This window comes from Arachis hypogaea, chromosome 14 (assembly GCF_003086295.3).
Source record: "Arachis hypogaea cultivar Tifrunner chromosome 14, arahy.Tifrunner.gnm2.J5K5, whole genome shotgun sequence".
Lineage (NCBI taxonomy): Eukaryota > Viridiplantae > Streptophyta > Magnoliopsida > Fabales > Fabaceae > Arachis > Arachis hypogaea.
The window spans coordinates 117446827-117467417 of record NC_092049.1 but is presented as its reverse complement, the minus strand read 5'-3'; the positions used below and the strand labels follow the sequence as shown (position 1 = coordinate 117467417).

Sequence of the window (20591 nt, the reverse complement as noted above, 5' to 3'; positions counted from 1 at the left end):
TGTTAATTAGTTTCCTGAACTAATCCTTAGCGTTGCTTTAAGCCTTTAGATACTAATCTTGTTGACTTTGCATTGGATATTGTTATTACATTTTTGGTAAGTTAACCTTATTAAAGATTCTCACATCATCTTTGAAGTTATGTGGTTCTTTTGCTATTCATAATTTCTAAAAATAAACAAATAAATAATGCAAAAATAAGAACGTGCACTGCTGCGTTGTTGTTTTGAACTACTGTAGTGAGCTTGTTCTATTTTAATCATGCTTGCCAAGTAAAAAATAAATAAATATCAAAGAGTATGTGCTCTCTTATTTTTAGTTTAAGTCAAACATACATTACTAATTAACTTGGGGAGGGAGAATTTGATAATGAGAACGAATGAGGGATTGAGACATAGAGAGGGGAAGGAAGAGGGTGAGGGATCCGAGAGAGGAAGAATGAAAGCTCCATGAAGACTTGCCACCCCCGTGGTTCATTCATGTAGAACTTTTGGTGACACACCAAGGACACGGAAGACAGCAACATCATGTGCAGTGGCTCCTCCGATCCCATGAAATAGACAAAATCAGAGATAATTTTTTATGCGTACTCAATAGCCAATATATGTTGTGACTATGTGAATAATAATCAAGTGTTTGTGTGTGATAATGGTAATGTTGGAGTAAATGAAAAATATGAGATACAGAAAAAATAGATAATACGAAAGAAGAGATGAATTGGGTTAGTTCTTTTGCCCAAATTAAAAAAATTTTGATGCCTTTCTGTTGAAAAAATCACTTCTTTTTATAGGTAAAGTTTACATCAATAATGCATGTAGCGGAGTAGATTTTCAATAACAGATTGGTCAAATTTTAAACACATTTGTTTGGTACTTTGAATTTATATTTATTATCTTTTGAACTAAAAAGTATTTTAACTTTTGAAATTTTCATATTTGACAAACACTTGGTAAAATTTTTGAGAGTTTTAGGTTTCATCCCATCTGATGATTTTTCAATGTTAATAGAAGAAAACAAATAAAATGATCAGAAAGAAGAATATTATAACACCTGGAATTATACGTCCAAATTTTAAAATTGTAAGTAAGGATATTATTTTAAGATAACTTAAAAGTTACTAGACGTTTTTAAATACAAGTAACGAAGTTGAAAGTTGTGGATCTCACATAATCTAAACTTGTCCAACAACTTATAACATTTCTGATTGATTAATTTGACGCACTAGTTAGTTCCAGTCTGAAGCCTAACAAAGTTGCAATAAGCTCCAGCAGTTCCTTTTGCCAACAAAGAAGAGTGGGTCCCACTTTCCACAACCATGCCCTTCTCCAACACAGCAATAAGATCACATTTCTTTATGGTACACATCCTATGTGCGACGATCACGCTAGTCCTCTCCACCATAGCCCTCTCTAGTGCTTCCTGAACAACTTTCTCCGATTGAATATCAAGGGCACTAGTTGCCTCATCCAATAACAACACTCTTGGATTTTTCAATATAGCCCTTGCAATCGCTATCCTTTGCTTTTGACCCCCTGAAAGCTGTAACCCCTTCTCACCACACCATGTGTCATAACCGTCCTTCAATCCGGTAATAAAATCATGTGCCATGGCTAATTTTGACGCTTCTATGATCTCTGACTCATCAACTTCATTATCATCATCACCGTTATTAGATCCATAAGCAATGTTCTCTCTTATGCTCCCATTGAACAACGTAGGTTCTTGGCTCACAAGTGCAATGTGCCTCCTTAATTGTTTCAAATTATAGGACTTTACATCTCTATTATCAATTGTCACGTACCCTCTTAGCGGATCATAGAACCTTGCAATTAGCCCTATAATCGTTGACTTTCCGGATCCACTTTGACCTATCAATGCCGTTGACTTTCCAGCTTCTATTTTCATTGAAAAGGATTTGAAGATAGTCACGTTTGGCCTAGTGGGGTAAGCAAAATGCACATCATGGAGTTGTATTTGTCCTGTTACATGTTCCGGGTTGTGACCATTTTCGTCGTCGGCCGCTATCTTGGTGGTCCGGTCTAAGACGGCGAAAATGGAGCACACGGCGTCAGCGCCTTTTGCGAGGTCCGAGGTCATGCTGCCGGCGTCGGCAATGACTCTTGCTGTACTCACAATAATCATGAAGCTTTGAAACAATGCCTTTGTGGTGATGTAACCGTCGGCGACGAGCTTGCCACCGTACCAATAGTTGAGAGCCCAAACACATGATGTTATGCCTTGGGAACATGCAAGGCCGATTCCGGCGTAAAATGATTGCCGGATATTCTCGCGTCTTGGTCCTTCTTGTGCATTTTCGAGCATTTTGAGGATTCGGTTTTGAGAAGAGAAGGCTGTGATAGTTCTTAGGTTTGAAACGGCTTCAGCGGCAACCTTGCTACTTTCTTCTTGCGCCTTTGCAACCTAAATGTTGCTCACGGAACAAATACTAATTAATACAATATCATAAGAGAAATTTTAGCAACTAATATGTTTTTTTTTTGTCATAAATTTAAAAAAAATCAATATTACATGATTCTCATAAACTTAAAATTAAATATACTATTTTTTTATTTAGATAAATTATTTTAAGATATTTTGTTTTAGATTAGAACATAAATCGTCCGATGATTTATGAATTAAAATTCTCACTTATGCACATAAACTATTTTAGATAGTGCTTGTTTGGATGCTATTATCTTGATAAAAAATATTTTTTTTAATCTAAATTTTTTTAACGTATTTGACAAATTTCTAGTAGTAAAAGTAAAAGCATTAGGAAAAAAAACATCGTTTTTGAAAAACTGTAATTTATATTTTTTTTCAAAAGATCTTTTTTCTTTAAAAAAAGATATTTTTATATAATAAATAAATAAAAAGTACTTTTATATCGTTATATTCAAACATAATTGATAGATAAAAATATCTTTTTGTATGAGATATTCAAATATAAAATTACTTTTATTTTTTCATAATATCTTTTAAAAAAAGTAACTTAAAAAAAAATTTTTTTAGAAGTTTATCCAAACAAGTCCATAATGTGTTTTAAAAATGAGGAGTGCTAGGGGCCAACAAAATTTGTAATGTTTGACTATCAAATAGTTATCATTAATATTTTTAATAGTGTAAGATGACATTTAATAGTATAGAATTAATCATTTTTTTTTATGATTAAGTGCTGGCCAAATTTTAACAAAAGTGCTGGCCTAAACTTTTTCTTTAGAAATACATATAAATATTCTTAGACCGTAAAGATTTATGAACAAATTCTAAGTGATGATTTATTTTGGATTAACTTAAGAAAGTATTAAATATAAAAGGTAAAATATACTTTTTCTTTTTTTAAGATTTGTAATTTTTTAAAAATATTTTTAATTTTTAATTTTATTTTTAATATTTTTAATTTATTCAATTTTATATTTAACGTTTTTTATTTATTTTAAAATTATCTCTAATCGTTTTTAATTGTGTTCTCAATATTTCAAATGGAATTAACATAATAAAAGTAATTTTAATGTACAAATTAAAAATTTTAAGAATAAAATTAAAAATAATTTTAAATATTAAAATTATTTTTAAAAAATCACAAATATAAAAAACAAAAAACATATTTTATCTTAAATATAAATAATCTTAAGTTTACATTTTCATCCAAAGAAAAAGATACAGTATTATATAATAATAGGATGAATTTAATTTTGATATAATATTAATTTACCTTTTTTGACATAGTCTTGATAAGGACACGTTTTGTATAGAAGCATGCAATCATAAGGGGTTGAACACATATCATAACAATAGCCAGTCTCCATGCAATGACCAAACCCAAAGTCCAAGCTGTTACTACCGCTGACACTGTCTGCACCACCAAACCAATCCTATCTCCCACTAAAGACCTCACCTAAATAAATGCCACAATAATAACCGAAGATAAATACAGATTTAACCACAAAACGACCATTAAAAGGAGAAGTTCAATTATTATAACCACAAATGCTGAAAGTAGCAACTAGCTAGCATGTATATATAGAGTTTCATTATTTAAACATTTTCAAATTTTCTATAATTTAAACATTTCAAAATACATATTTCCATTAGGTCTTTTATTTACTAAATTGAAATATATATGTAACATATATGATAAAAGAGAAAATTACACTCCTAGTTTAATACAATTATATTATGTCTCTACTAAAAAAATTATTTTTAGTTGTAATTTATTTTATTTTTAGCTGATAATAAAAAAGTCGTTAATATATATAATTGTCGATAAAAAAATTTTTAATTATCACAAAAAATATATAATTGCCATTATAATATTTAATAATAACAACAAATATATAATTATCGCAAAAATATAAATTAAATAAAATATATATAATAACTATTATGTTATTGTTACTAAAAATCTATCAATCAAATTTTTATAATATGTATGTATATATAAAAAATTAGTTACTAAAATAATAATTAATATAAAATATATATTAAAAATAAATTAAACATGTACATACAAATATATAATCTGAATTGATATTTGATTTTTAATATGTAGATAATATTTTTTTTATTTAATAATGATACTATCGAAGAGGAAGTGAAAAAATAAAACGTACCACATTTGCATCGTTGGCAAGCCTAGAGCAAATAGCACCGGTAGAATTTTCATGACGATCAAACCAGGAGACTTCAAAGGTGAGTATCTTTTTAAACATAGTCTCTCTAATTCTTTTGGTCAAGCACTCTCCCATATATGCAAAGCTATAATGCTGCCCAATGTTCACAATCAAAGACAACACAAACAGTCCCACAAAGCAAACCGAGTACTCCTTCGTCTTCCTCCTCATCTCTTCATCATCGCTGTCGAAATACACAAACATCATCGACCCCATAATCAAAGTGTACACCGGTTGAACTGCACCGAACACCATCGCATTCAAGCAACCCATAACTGCTTGCTTCCACTCCGGAAGGTTCAGTGCCAGCAGCCTCCAGAACGACGTCGTCGTCTGAGCGTTCTTATTCTCCTCTTTCTCTTCTTCCAACTTTTTAATGTTGTCGTCATCATCTATGATACATAGATACTTCAAAAATTAGTATATAAGAAAATGATAAAAAGTCTCATTTAAAGTTTTAAAAATAATTAAATAATAATTTAATCAAATTTATTAAATTATATAACGCTTCATATAAAATAATTACATATAAGGTTCATGTACGAGGATATTCTTTTCATTGAATATTTACTACAAGAGTTTTTCTTTTTATTTGAAAAATTTAATTTGAATACCTAAATTTTGTTCAGACTTATCAAGTTCTTTGCTTAATATATCGCCTTTTAAAAATATTTCATGATAATATTCTGAGTTTAACTTTGAATTTATTATGAACTAATAGTGTTTTACACAATTATATATAATTATATTTGTTCTTTTAAATGATTATCTACGTAATTAATATAAAAAATATATTTTTATTAATATGATATATATTATATGATTGGATATATATATAAAATTATTTAACATCAAAAAATACATCAAAAATAAATTTATATTTTAAAATAATAATCATAAAAATTTATTTAATATATATTATTGTATCTATAATATTTTATATATGTAATTTAAATAAATTTTTTATTTTATAAAATATTTAGGTTTTTTTTAGTTCTCATAGAAAATATATTTTATTTTTTATTAAGTACTAAAACAATTGATTAAATGATAAAATGACACTAGAAGAATAAATTACCAACAAGAATTAAAGTAGACTATTTTCAAATTTTATTAGACCAAAATTTATTCAAGTCTATGCTCTACTACGATTTGCATTCAGAAACTGAAAAAAGGGTACTCAGATTTGCTAGATCGTCTTAGAGTATTTCAATAAAGAAAAGCATACGCATAAATAAGATTCAATTAATTTGTTTTAGAATTTAAATATTTTATTAGAGAAAAAACTTCCTTTCAAATATTGATACCTGTATGAGTTAAACATAGGTGGTGAATATCAACAGTGTCACTAGCCGACATAGAAGAAGGAACATGAATAGCAGTTGTTGGGGCAGTTACAGATTCATCTGTTTCTGATTTCTCAGTTTGTTGGAGACGAACCATGGAGGAGTAGAGTCCATCATGACTCAAGAGGAGGTCGTCGTGAGTGCCCATCTCCACCACCTTTCCGGCTCGCATGGCGACGATGACGTCGGCATTGCGAATCGTGGACAGGCGGTGGGCGACGACGATGGTGGTGCAGCCAACAGACACTTGTTCGAGGGCTTTTTGGACAATTCGCTCTGAGTGGGAGTCTAGTGCACTGGTTGCTTCGTCCAGAAGAAGCATTCTTGGCTTCTTAATTATTGCCCTAGCAATTGCAATCCTCTGCTTTTGTCCACCTGACATTTGAGTTCCTCTCTCACCCACCTGCACGCATGTAATCAATAAGACAAAATATTGGAATTCAACCCTTTTTTCAACCAACAAATCAACTAATAGTTAAGCATTAAAAAAAATATTCAAAACTAAAAGTAATAAAAAATCTGAAATTCAAATAAAAAAAATATTTGAAAGTGAAATAAAGTAAAACTAATTTAAGGTATAAAATTTGATAGCTGAAGTGGTGGCCAAAGGTTAAAACTTAAAAGTGGGTGAATGAAATTGTAGTGTAGAGAAGAAAGAGAATAAGTGAAAAGGGATAAAAAGGTATCTTAAAAATGTGCTTTTTTATTTTATTGAATTTTTTTTGCTATCCCCCCATTTGTTGTTTCTAGAATTGTGGTTGTAATATTGATTTTCTGGCATAGTTGAATTAATTAATAAAAATTTTATTTACATTATTTTTATGTATAATTTTTTTTTTATTTTTAATACTAATATAATTAATAAATTTTTTTAAAATATATAAAAATATAAATAAAATGGTATAAATATTTTTTATTATTAAATAATAATAATAACAATAATTGAATTGTTATAATGGTTGATTTTCTAAAAGAAGTGAGCATTTGTCACACTACCTGGGTTTGATAACCCTGAGGCAGCATGGAAATAAAATGATGAGCATTGGAAGCTTTTGCAGCCTCAATGACCTCAGCTTCTGTTGCATCTTCCTTCCCAAACAGGATGTTCTCTTTGATGCTGGTGGCAAACAATGCGGGCTCTTGACTCACTAACCCCATCTGTGATCTGAACAAGTAGCAAATTCAGAATTTTTTTTCTTAACATGGATCAAATTTTGTCAATAACAATACAGGCGAAATAATAATATTTAAAAATCGTGACTCTTCCATTCTTGTTTTATAGTAGTTTTAAAAAAATATTTATTTTTATATTTACCTTATTCTTTAAACATATATATATCATAGGTGTCTTTTACGTTAAGTTTGAATATTGTACTTAATACAAAAAATAATACTATTTATATATTAAATATTCTTGACATTCATATAAAAATATATTTTTTATAAATTAATTACGTATTTAAATTATTTTTAAAAAATAAAAAAACCTGTATATAATTATTAAAAAGATGATATTAAAATAATATTTATTGTAAAAGATACACGCATAATATAATTAATATAAAATTAAAAAATTATTTAGTTAAGAAAGAAGAAAATGCATAAAAAATTTATATACTTTCTGTGCAAAAAATATAGAAAATTAATTTTTAAATAGTTAATATGGATCTATTTTTATTGAAAATTATTTTTTTTAATTATTTTTCGAAGAGTATAGGTTTAAAGTTAAATTTAAAATTTAAAAATTAGTATTTAGATGGTAGCTTAGAAAAAAATTGACTATCTAAATAAAATTCATCTCTATCTCTCAAAGTTTTTCTCAATATTGTTAAGAAAATATCCAAACACAGGCATAACCAACGATTCTATATTCCTATCCTCTCACCAAATGAAACCTGTCCTTACCTGAACCACTTGAGCTGCAACTTATTAATGGCAACACCATCAAACCTTATTTCGCCACCAAGAGGGTCGTAAAACCGCTGCAAAAGCGCAATGATGGTGGATTTTCCAGAACCGCTCTCTCCCACCAATGCCACCGTCTTCCCTGCCGGAATCTTGAGCCACAAACCCTTCAAAATAACGGTCTCTGGTCTCGACGGGTACGCGAACTCTACGTTTCGGAATTCTACTTCCCCTCGAACGCTTCCCAGGATTTTGCCGTCACTGTCGTCGGAATCGATCATCGGAACTCTCTCATTGACTTCCCTTATGCGTTCCGCTGCTGAACTTGCTTCGCTCAGGTATTTCATGTTGGTTAAACCAGCACCTAGTGCCCTGTGTTCATGCAAATTATATGAATACATAAAATTATGTAATTTCTATATTAGAAATTACACTAATGTTATACTTATTAGCATATTAATCTATTTTTTATAAGATAAAAGCTCAGTATGTATTATTTGTCTTGATATAAAATTGATATTTGAGAACAGTTAAATAATTTAATAAATTTGATTAAATTATTTTTTTAATAATTTTTTATTATTAATTTTAAATAAAAATAACTGTATATAATTTTTATTTTTATAATTAAATAATAATAATAATAATAATAATAATAATAATAAATTAGATATTAACTTATGCATAAGATAATATATATATATTATATTAGAATTATGAGATTATGGGTTTGGATCTAACAATTTTATTTTTTATAAATTATTTATGATAAAAGATATTTAGAAAAGAAGTTATACATTCAAATCTTTTTCAGTCTCCACTATATGTCGTATGAATTTTATATTTTAAAACTAAATATGTATAATTATTAGTACAATTATGGCTCTCTTCTGAATTTACTACTAATAAATTATATAAACTATTTAAAAATGATAAAGAACCTTTTCATAATTGAGTCATAATTTACAATGTTTTTGGAAACTAACAGAATAATTAAATACATATATAAATTATATATATGCGATAATATTTAATCAATAACATGATTAGATGTATAAATGGGGAAAAAAAATAAAAGGCTATATATTTAGATATTATAAATAAATTTATAAATATTTTGAAATTTATAATAGTGTAGACAAATTTTTTTTCTCCAACGATTAGAAACCATTGCTAAAACTGAAAAAATAAACATTGCATATTTTGTTGTAGTGGGTGTTTGTGATTTCAGGTTCTGAACAAAAAAAAAATTGAAACAGAAGGAATTTCAAGCCTTATTATTAACAAAAATCACTTCAATTTATTAGCACAAATAATATGAAAATAAAAAATCTTGATGAGGTGAAGAAATTGGATATATAATATTAATTAATATATAAAATAAACGAGATAAAAGGGTAGAGAGATATGATAATTACAATCCACCAACAGTGATAGCTGCTCCAGCTGAAAAAACTGTGCCTCCTTTAGCACCATGGTCCATGACCAATCTGCTACCATAATAACACAAAAAAGACCATATACCAAAAACAATACCATTATTGCTTCCAATGGCTAAACCTTTAGCCAACCCTTGTTTGAGTCCCAAACTCAGTGACCCTTGAAGAGAATTAGAGAATGCATTTATGGTCTTATTTTCTCCCACATATGAATACACTGTTCTTATTGAACATATTGCTTGTTCAGCTATTGCACCTGCTTTATTATACTCTTCTCTCATTTTCTTTGCTAATCCCATTAATGTCTTGCCATAAATGAAGCCAGGGATTACAAGAAGAATTGTGAATGGGATCCCTACTATGGCCAATCTCCATAGCATTGCAAAACCAGCTATGTAGCTCCCAATGAACAATGAAAAGTTCATCAACAAATTTGGTACCTAATTTTTTTAGGGGGAAAAAAAAAGAAAAAGACAAAAGAGAGGAGTTATTCATGTCAAAATATGTGTTTTTATTTTTCGAATTTCGTCCGTGTATTTTTTTATTTGGGTTTAGTTAACATGTATTCTAAGAACATAAATTAAAATTATTAATTATTTTTTTAAAAAAATATACAAAAATTTAGTTTTTTATAATTATTAAAATAATAAATTTTAAAAATTTTACTAATAATAATCTTAACATATGTCCTAAAACATATGATAGCTAAACTTTTTTTTAAGGTAAACAAAAATAAGTATTAATTAGCCACTTTCAAAATGAAAAAAATACTTCTCTTTATTTATAAATTAATTTTTAGAGGTATTATAATAAAAAAGACTTTATCATTAATTTTTCACTCTCCTATTTTTATAGTTTTTGCTTCTTTAAAGAATTTATCTATTTTGTGTTTTAAAGACACATGTTAAAATTATTATTAAAAATATAAAAATTTAATTTTTTAATGTATTTATTTTATATTTATTTAAAAAATTTTAAAAATTTTTATTAATAATAAACTTATCATGTGTGTTATATATATGTTAGGTAAATCCTTAAATAAAGATATATGCAATGAAGCTAATAAATAATAAATAAATATACCAATACATGCATTTTAAAGAAGACAAAAATAAGCATGTTGTATAAGTATATCTACCATCATATTATCATTTTCCAATTTTTACCGTATGAGTTAGCTAGGGTACGGTAATGAGTATTAAAAATAGGAATTATTATTAGGATGATATTATTTCCTTAAAAGAAAAATAGAGATAGTATGTATGGGATGTATTTTAAAGGAGTCACTCACATAAAAACGTTTAAAATATTTTTTTTAAAAAAATTTTTTAGTAATTAAAATTTAATACATATAATTGATTAAATCATATTATTTTTGTTAAAATTAGGTCAGACAAATTAATTTGACCGAAAAAATTGTGAATCAAATCTTGAACCGATTTAAATTAATATTATTTTTTATAAAAAATTATTATAGTACTCTTATTACAGAAAATGACTAAAATACTTTTATTATATATATTTTGAAAACTCTAAATTCTAACCCTATGACAGAGAAGCAAGGGCTAGAATTTAGAATTCTCAAAATTAATATGTATAATAAGATTATTTTAATCATTTTCTATAATAAGGGTATTGTCATTTTTTTATAAAAAAATAATATTAATTTAGATCAATTTAAGATTTGATTCACCATTTTTTTGGTTAAATTAATTTATCTGACCTAATTTTGACAAAAATAACACGATTTAATCGATTATATATATTAAATTTTAATTACTAAAAAATATATTTAAAAAAAGACGTTTTAGACGTCTTTATTTAAGCGGTTCCTGTATTTTAAATATGTTATAAACTAACTAAGTTTAATTATGTATATATTTTATGATTAAAGTCAATTACTAAAAATACTGAAAACACCTTAATTCTAATTCCTGAACTACCTAAAATGCTTTTGTATGAATTAATTTTTGGTGGCATAGTAGTGTTAAAAGTTAAAACCTTCTCACTAATAACATCCTGAATGAGGAGGCTATCATTGGAAACGCCAGTGATTATGTCTGAGGTACTTGTCACATTCAAATCAAAATATGCAACTTCTTGTCTCATCACTGCTTTCAGGTACTTTGCTCTCATTCTTGCTGCTTGTCTCTCACTTGTTCTTGTCCAACAATAACCCTCTGACCAAAACAACAATGTTTCAAAGATTATTAATTATCATAACTAAGAGAGAGAGAGAGAGAGAGAGATTTTATATATAATTAATTAATTAATAAAAAAATACAATTCTTATAAGATAATGCTAAAAAAATAAAAAAATCAGTTCAAATAATTTAAATTTGTCTTATTTAATTTAATTTTTATTTATTACAAAATACATGAAATAAAATTACAAATAATAAATTTTGGCAATTTTTTATTAATATTTTTTAACTATCAAACATTTCTGTTCTTATAAATACTAAACTCACCGAGGAAGCAAACAAGGAATGTTCCAGCAGCCAAATATAACCAAGCCACTGCATTCTGCATCATCAATATATAATAATAAATTAATCCCCAAACTTAATTAATTAAGAAGAAATATCTACTAAATTTTCATGCATGGACGTTCTCTCCAGGTATAAGCTCTAGTTATAGACACATTACATAACATAAAAAAATTGTGTTAAAAAAAGTTTAATTTGCTATATTCTCATTGATTTTATGTTAACATATCAAATATATAATTTTTTTTTAATTTAAAGTATAATTGGTATATGCTTTCTTTTAGTTTATCTTCTCCTAAATTTTTTTAGGGGTAATAAGCGAAAATATTTTAATCATAAAAATTAATACTATATATCATAAAGTTATTTATCCAAATAATTTAAATTAATAAAATAAAACACATGAATAATTATATCTATAACATAAATATTATCAAATGAGTTTGACATGCTGTAAATATTGCAATTCAACAAAGTATTTGTATTTTAATTTTCCAATATATCAATATACACTATCTATAAATAAATTGGATTTTGGATGCAATAACTTTTTAAAAAAAAAAATCAACGTTATATATCAAAATAATATTGAGATTTTCAATGGAATAATTTAAATGGTTTATGATAGTAGAAAAACCTTGTTGATGCAATGGACAAAAGTGGTTGATGAGATGGTAGAAGAAGTCCCAATATTGTTCATAATGAGGCTACTGAGATAGAGCACAAGAGGAGTGGTGGAACCTTCACCAATGGCCCCTAACACACCAAAACCCATTAGAAGCCAGTCTTGGGTATCCGCATGCATGAAAATAGACCACACAGATCCATTACTACTCTTCTTCCTTCTCTCAATTCCCATTGTTACACTACCTTTTTCTCAAAAATAAAAACAACAATAATATGATTGTGATGTGAAATTAGGTTTTATTTTCTTGGCCTAATTAGATGATCATAGTGCATTTGTTTCTATGAATTTATATAGGACTTGTATTGAATGGTGTATGGAGGGGACAGAACTTATTGCAACATTGAAAAATATCTATAGCATCATGTGAAGAAAACGAGGATGATGGAGAAGGCCAGGAGCACTATCATGAATATATTTATTTATATAATACCACTTATGAATATGTATGTTATATATAGGGCAAAAAACCCATATATACTAAGGAGAGATCAAAATTACCGAAATCAGCCAAACCAGAAATTCATACCTGAATCAACCAGGACGAATTATTATGTAATTCGAATCAATAAGATTCGAATTAGACTCTCAAGTAATTCGAATTGATATAATTCGAATTACCTCCATGCAACAAATGAACGTAATTCGAATCAATATGATTCGAATTATAGTCATCCAAAAAATCATGTAATTCGAATCAATACGTTTCGAATTTACATAACCTATTTCGAGTTTAGTTAACTCGAATTACTAGGAGAAGTTTATGATAGAGAGGTTCGAATCAAGTTGATTCGAATTAGGGTTAAAATCGGTTTCCATAGTAATTCGAATCAAGTTGATTCGAATTACAACTGTTTCGGCTATAAAAGGAGTTCGAACCAAGTTCATTCGAATCAGTTTGTCTTTCTCTAACCCCACCAAATCCCAGAGAAAACGACCAACCTTTCGTACGAGTAAGAGGAGATCGCCTTTTTTTGTCGATGGGGGACGATCCGGGAAGACTTTATCGTTTGGATGGAGTTGCGCACATCGCCGGTGTCATCAACGACGAGGTTAGTGGTTTATGGTTTAGCGTTTTATGATAACGGTATTTGTTAATGGTTTTTGATAATGGTTTATGTTACTGTTAGTGGTTTAGGATAGTGGTTTAGGAGAGTGGTGCAGGCTAGTGGTTTATTGTTACTGGTTTTTTATAGCGGTTTATTTTAGTGTTAGCGGTTTAAGCAAGCGGTTTAGGCTATTGGTTTTTGTTAGTGGTATTTGAGATTGGTTTTTTTAAGCGGTTTGTGCTAATTGTTTTGGATAGTGGTTTTAGTGATGGTTAGCGGTTTAGGGGGTTTTTTGAGTTGGTGGTGTATGGTAGTGGGTTTTTATAATGGTTTTTTATAGCGGTTTATTTTAGTGTTAGCGGTTTAAGCAAGCGGTTTAGGCCAGTGGTTTTTGTTAGTGGTATTTGAAATTGGTTTTCTTAAGGGATTTGTGCAAATTGTTTTCGATAGTGGTTTTTGTGATGGTCAGCGGTTTAGGGGGTGGTCTGAGTTGGTGGTGTATGGTAGTGGGTTTTGTTAATGGTTTTTTATAGCGGTTTATTTTAGTGTTAGCGGTTTAACTAAGCGGTTTAGCGGTTTAGTGGTTAATGGTAGTGGTTTATGATAAATGTGATCATGCATCTGTTTTTGTTAATGGTATTTGCACTAGGTTTGAGTGAGCGGTTTCTGTATAAAATGTTGGTCGTTTGTTTCATTTATCTTTTACACATGACGTTTTATTTTCTGGTTCCTTATGAAACATATTGTTTATGTTAGTGGGTTGTGCATCTCTTCTAATTATGCGGTTTATGTACTGGCCAGCCTCGTCGTTGCATATCCAGCGTTAGGCGGCAGCAGGGGATGCGTCTTGATGAGAGGTACGTTCCGTACCTGCAGATGGCCGGATTGTACCATCTTGCGAGACTGAATGACAGATGGTTCCGACTAGACGAGCCACTAGTCATCGCATTCGTCGAGAGGTGGCGGCCTGAGACGCACACCTTCCACATGCCTTTCGGAGAGTGCACCATCACTCTTCAGGACGTCGCATACCAGCTGGGGTTGCCAGTGGACGGAGATTATGTTAGTGGTTGCCTGACAGACTTCCACCTTTATATTGAGGGTGGGAGACCTGCTTGGCAGTGGTTCCATGAGTTGCTCGGTGTTTTACCTCCCGAAAACCAGGTGCAGAAATTCGCAGTCAACTGCACCTGGTTTCAGGAGACATTTGTAGAGTGTCCAGACGGGGCTGATGAGGAGACAGTTAGGCGCTTTGTCCGGGCCTATATCATGATGTTATTGGGCACACAGCTCTTTGCCGACAAGTCCGGCAATCGTATACACATCAGATGGCTACCTTATGTTGCTCGGCTTGAGGAGATGGGTCGCTACAGTTGGGGGTCGGCGGCACTTGCATGGTTGTACAGGTGCATGTGCCGAGTCGCCAACAGACATGTGGTGAAGTTAGCTGGCCCTTTACAGTTACTACAGTCTTGGATATTCTGGAGGTTTCCCACTCTTAGACCATCTGGGTATGATGAGATTAGCTGGCCCCTTGCCTCGAGGTACCGTTGTTGTTTTGTATTATATATTCTTCTCGTATTTATTTTCGATTATGAAACCAATTTTAATGTTTCTCGTACGCAGATGGTCTGGTTACAATCCTGGGATTAGCAACAAGGGACCTCGGGTACAGATGGCTCGCCTGAAGATTGACTTGTTACAGCCTTGGCAGGTAAGTACGCAGAACATGTGTATTTCAAGTCATGGTTTCAGTTTATATTGTCCAACCCTTTTAATTTTTATTTTTCCAGTTCATATGGATGCCCTATAGCGCACTAGACGTCATCCAGGTTGTACATCCGGAGGTCTTGGAGCCTCGGCATACGATGTTATGGCGGTGCAGGACGTCCCTGATTTACTTTGCGGTTGTGGAGTGGCATCAGGTTGATAGAGTTTTACCTCAGTTTGGCGGCGTTCAGCCCATACCGTCTCCCGCCTTGAACATCGACTTCTTGATGTCGAAGGATGGGAGAGGAGGTGACCGTTGGTTCCCGGCACAGTACGCTGACTGGCACGTTCACTGGCAGGAGCGTGCGGAGCACATTCTACAGTTTGATATCGTCCCCGACCCCGGTCCATCACACGATTTCTTGACATGGTGGTATCAGCACGGAAAGAGGTTTCTGTCGCCGGAGATGTTATTGGGGGATCCGAGAGGTATTCCTATTCCAGATGAGGCTACGCAGAGGGGTGCAGGTCGACTTCCAGATATGGACCGGGTCGAGGACGTTCCCGACAGACGTCGTATTGAGCGGAGAGCTCAAGTTGGGACACGTCGTAGCCAGCGGGAGTGGATCGGGGCGGATCTTGCTATGGATGACGTCGAACCCCCAGTTAGGGGTGGCGGGAGAGTTCGTGGTCGTGGAGGCAGGAGGAGAGTGGGTGCTGCTAGAGAGGGTGCCCAGATGCCTATGGGAGGTGATGTTGCGGGGGTTGATAGGGCCCATCGGGGCGGACATGAGGGTGGGTCGGGTGGATCTGGTATGGGAGATCCGACGACACACACTGATGCTGGGCTTGGTGGTGGAGGTCTTGGAGATTACTTCGTAGGTGTTCCCGGTGATGATCATACCCTCCAGGAGAGTACTCCATGGGTGAGTCCGAGCTCGATGTTTGGAGACTTGCTTGCTAGTGATGGCATTGTGGCCGAGTTTGGTGGACCGCATTTCCTTGAGGATATCCGGACCATCATGCAGGAGGATGAGGCAGCAGCCGGACGGGTTCAGACGACAGGGACACAGCCACCCCTGGATGTAGATCTGAACGAGCCTGCCACGGTAGCTCCCCCGCATCCTTTTGCCATGGGTGGGACCCCAGCATCGGCCCAGACTGTTGGGTCACATTCAGTTGCCGGCCCGTCATCATCCAGACCCCCGGATGCTGCGCGTGTGACCCCGATACAGCCAGTTCCGGATGACAGCGACGAGTCTATTGAGGATGAGGAGCCACTTATACGGAGGAGTTTCCGGACACGGGTGCCACGCCGTTGCGGCACTGGATCGCACCTATTTAGATGATTTGTGGATAGTGGTGTATGTCATGTTGTTATATTTATACTGTCTACCTTATTGGTTGGTTATCTTTGTTATTGTATGTATGTTGTAGTTATGTTATTTGATGTTATGGTATGTACTTTGTTGTTTTGTTATGTCATATACTATGATGTATTCCACTTTTCTGTTATGATATATAGTTTCATGTTATGTTATTCATTATGATTCATCCCTCGCGGTAATGTTGTTTGTTTTAGAAACTAATTTCAATCATTTAAAACATATTCAGCAGAAATATTTGGTACGAATAACAAGTTTCATTACTAATAGGAAACAACTTAGTACAAAGGAGCACAATGGTTGCTAACTTACGTAGAAGACAAGTGCTAATAGATTAAGAAATCTCCTATTGATTTCCAGCAGTCCCGCTGGGGCCTGCGCCTTGTGGACAACTACGCCTGGTGTGACCTGGCTGCCTGCAGAGGCCACATCTCTTTGGCCGGTTCGGATCTGCTTCATCCATGTTGGTGCGGATTCTTGTGGATCTTGGACGACCCTCCCGCGCACGCCTCATATTCGGATCCGGTATAACGGTTGGCCCTGCATAAGGTGGCCAGAAACCCTCTGGAACGGGAGGTGTAAATCCCATCTGATAGACACCGAAAACGGAACTCAGGCGATAGACCTCGTGGACGTAGGGCTGCCATGTAAGTCGTGAATAAGCACAACATGCCAGTGCGTGTGGACAGGGAAAATGAAGTGCTTGGAAGTATCCACAATCACAAGTCTTAGAACCTAATGAGACCCTGTACGTACCAAGGGAGAATGAACCTGTCGGAGTCGTCTCAGCAACGGTGTATTCCGAGTTATCCCTGTCGTAAACAGTCACCGTGAAGCACCTGGCTGTCTTCAGGTTGGCCTCGATACACTTTACTAGGTATTGACTGAATTGTTGTCCAGTACCCATCTGAGCCTCGGCCTCCCTTCCCTTACGGACAAATAGCTCAGCTAGCCTTCCGTATGTGGCCTTCACCAGCGAGCAAACAGGGAGGTTTCTTACCCCCTTCAGGATTGAGTTGACACATTCAGAAATATTGGTCGTCATGTGCCCGAATCTCCGACCCGCATCACAGTACTGTGTCCACAACGAATACTCGATTCGGTTCGCCCAGTCACACATTGCCGGATTCTCAGAGCGCAGAATGTCAAACCAGTAGTCGAACTCCACTTCAGTCTTCGCATATGCGGCGTTAACAAGAAGCCTCCGGGCATCTTTTCCCTTGAACGTCAATGCAAAGTTCGATGCAACGTGTCGAATGCAGAACGCCCGGTACGCAGCTGGGGGTAGCCATCCCCCATCCGGAGCCTCGAGTGCTGCCTTTATGCCATTATGCCTATCTGAAATAACTAACAGACCCGGCTGAGGTGTCACGTGCTCACGGAGGTGGGAAAGAAAGAAAGACCATGACTCAGCATTCTCACCCTCGACTAGTGCAAATGCCACGGGGAGGATGTTCGAGTTTCCGTCCTGTGCAATGGCGACTAGCAGTGTTCCCCCATACTTCCCATATAGATGGGTACCATCAATACTCACCAAAGGCTTGCAATGACGGAATGCCTGGATACAAGGGGGGAAAGTCCAGAACAGCCTATGAAAATAAACTTGAGACTCGTCAACCTATCCCCCAACTCGAACAGGGCAAGTCCTGAGGACGGCTACAGTGCCAGGCATCGTCAGCTGAACTCCTAAAACCCACCTAGGGAGCTCGTTGTACGACTCGTCCCAGTCCCCATATATGACGGCAACGGCCTTCTGCTTCGCCATCCATACCCTCCTGTACGTTGGCCTGAACCCAAATTGTGCGACCGTGGCATTTTGAAGCACCTTGATGTTCACAGCTGCATCAGCCCTAACCATCGGCATAATGAAGGTGGATATCACATGGTAGTCCAAACTCCTATGGTCGCTGGAGATGGAGCTGGCGAGACATGTATGCGGACCATTGTATCGCTTCACTTCCCAGATACCCTTCCGCTGTCGGAGACTCATCCGAATGAGCCATGTGCACCCATTCCCAAACTCAGAACACTTTCCCACATACCTCCGATAGTCAGACTCAACGACCTTGTACTGGACCCCTCGGCGGATACTGTACGTCTTCACATTGAACAGCGCCTCATCTTTATCCTGAAATTGTTGGCCAACCTGAAACTCGTTCACACCGGCAGACCCCTCGGTATCTCTAGCGCCAAATCCTGAGGGCAGCAGAGCATTTTCGTCCTACCGCATGGCATCCAGGTCCAACGAGGAAAAATGGGGTGGATACTGCTGTGTGCCAGAACTAGATCCACCTGTAGCCCTTCTCGGAACAGTAGTTCCAACATCATCGCCGCTTTCATCAGCGATCAAATCCGGCTCCACGTCATCGTCATCTGGATCATCAAACAAACCATCACCAACACCAGCCGGTGTGGGACAATGTACCTCGGTGGGAATATGTTCCCCATGCCGAACCTCATCTCCAACATTGCCGCCCAGATCGACGGCAAACGAAGGGGACGCAACAGGCTGCATTGGTGGCTCATACACAGGAGCAGAGGACGAAGCAACAGCAGGTCTCGAGCTCGACCCGGCAACTGCGGCTATAGTATTCGCATTCCGGTTTGAACCACCCGAGCTAGATACCACATCAACCAACTTAGCCAACAACTCTGGTGTCCTTACCTCGGGAAACTGCCTACGACAAAGAAACATAACCTGCAAGTCCTCGTTACTGCCGATTGTGGAACAATCAAACTTCACGGTGTCATGGAGCACCGCTGTTGGAATGCGGTAGAAAAACTTCTTGACCCTTTTAACTCCTTCGAGACCAAGCTTATCCAGCACACAGCTAACAAGAGCATCGTAGGTGGTTGTTGGCGTCACGATAATACATAGTGGATCCTTATCAGTGAACTTCACCCCGGATCGAGTTTTTCTCTTAATCGACCCTCTATAATGTACCAACACTAGGAAACTCTCCTCACTAGCCATCTCCCCACTTTGTTCACAGCATCATGAGTTCACAGCACATATATATAGCCCTGGTTCGTGCTATATATATATAATTCGGAACAATTTGTTTCGAATTATCACAACCTAGCCTAGTAATTCGAACTAACTAAACTCAAGTTTGTTACTTATAATTCGAAACAATTTGTTTCGAATTATGTTGAAACACAAACTAACCTAGTAATTCGAATTAATAAGACTCGAATTCTTCATATATATTTCGACACAACTTCATTCGAATTACCTTATGTTCTTACCTTCATAGTAATTCGAATCATATTGATTCGAATTACTTTAACTCTTGCTTGCATATAATTCGAATGAAATCAATTCGAATTACTTGAGATCATAATTCGAATCTTATTGATTCGAATTACATAATAATTGGTCCTGGTGGATACAGGTGAAGATTTTTGATTTGGCGGATTTAGGTAATTTTGATCTCTCCTTGGTTTATTTGGGTTTTTTACCCTTATATATATTTGGAGGAAAACGTATTTACAACATATTTGAAAAAGCTAAGTGACACTATTTATTAACCATTTTTTTTTTGCCCTATTTATTAACCATTTTATATTTTACAACTTTGCTAGGTGATCAACACTCAACCAGCCAATTTGTCAGTAATCCTGATTTTTTAAATTATCATTAATTAATAATTATTTATTTTTTAAAAAAAATATAAAATTATTCTATATTTAAATTTAGTTGATTAAAAGTTATTTATTTATATTTTTTCTATATTTTATGAATATTAAAAAATTTAATTATTCTATTTCTTCCTATAATTTTATCAAAATTTTAATTAAATTATTTTTTTTTCAATTGGGTTATATTAATGTCAAAATGTTTGTTCGTTTGTCATGTTAGTAAACAAATTTACTATTTGTTAATCACTTTGTTAAAAAGTTAGTAGAATA

General features: G+C 33.9%; 2 protein-coding genes across 2 annotated transcripts; one reads left to right on the top strand and one right to left on the bottom strand.

The window, feature by feature from the left end:
* Nucleotides 1-1068: 1068 nt before the first annotated feature.
* On the bottom strand, nucleotides 1069-12855 carry LOC112743798 (ABC transporter B family member 15). Its single transcript, XM_025793140.3, has 10 exons — nucleotides 12488-12855; nucleotides 11833-11887; nucleotides 11363-11541; nucleotides 9341-9801; nucleotides 7923-8294; nucleotides 7014-7182; nucleotides 5979-6420; nucleotides 4612-5063; nucleotides 3714-3896; nucleotides 1069-2419 (listed from the first exon to the last, which is right to left on the bottom strand). The coding sequence occupies exons 1-10, from the start codon at nucleotides 12707-12709 to the stop codon at nucleotides 1220-1222; spliced, it is 3735 nt and encodes a 1244-aa protein (XP_025648925.1). The 5' UTR covers nucleotides 12710-12855; the 3' UTR covers nucleotides 1069-1219.
* Nucleotides 12856-13051: 196 nt separating this feature from the next.
* LOC112742996 (protein MAINTENANCE OF MERISTEMS-like) lies at nucleotides 13052-16834 on the top strand. The gene is made up of 3 exons (XM_072214684.1): nucleotides 13052-15128; nucleotides 15211-15298; nucleotides 15378-16834. The coding sequence occupies exons 1-3, from the start codon at nucleotides 14425-14427 to the stop codon at nucleotides 16641-16643; spliced, it is 2058 nt and encodes a 685-aa protein (XP_072070785.1). The 5' UTR covers nucleotides 13052-14424; the 3' UTR covers nucleotides 16644-16834.
* Nucleotides 16835-20591: the final 3757 nt, after the last annotated feature.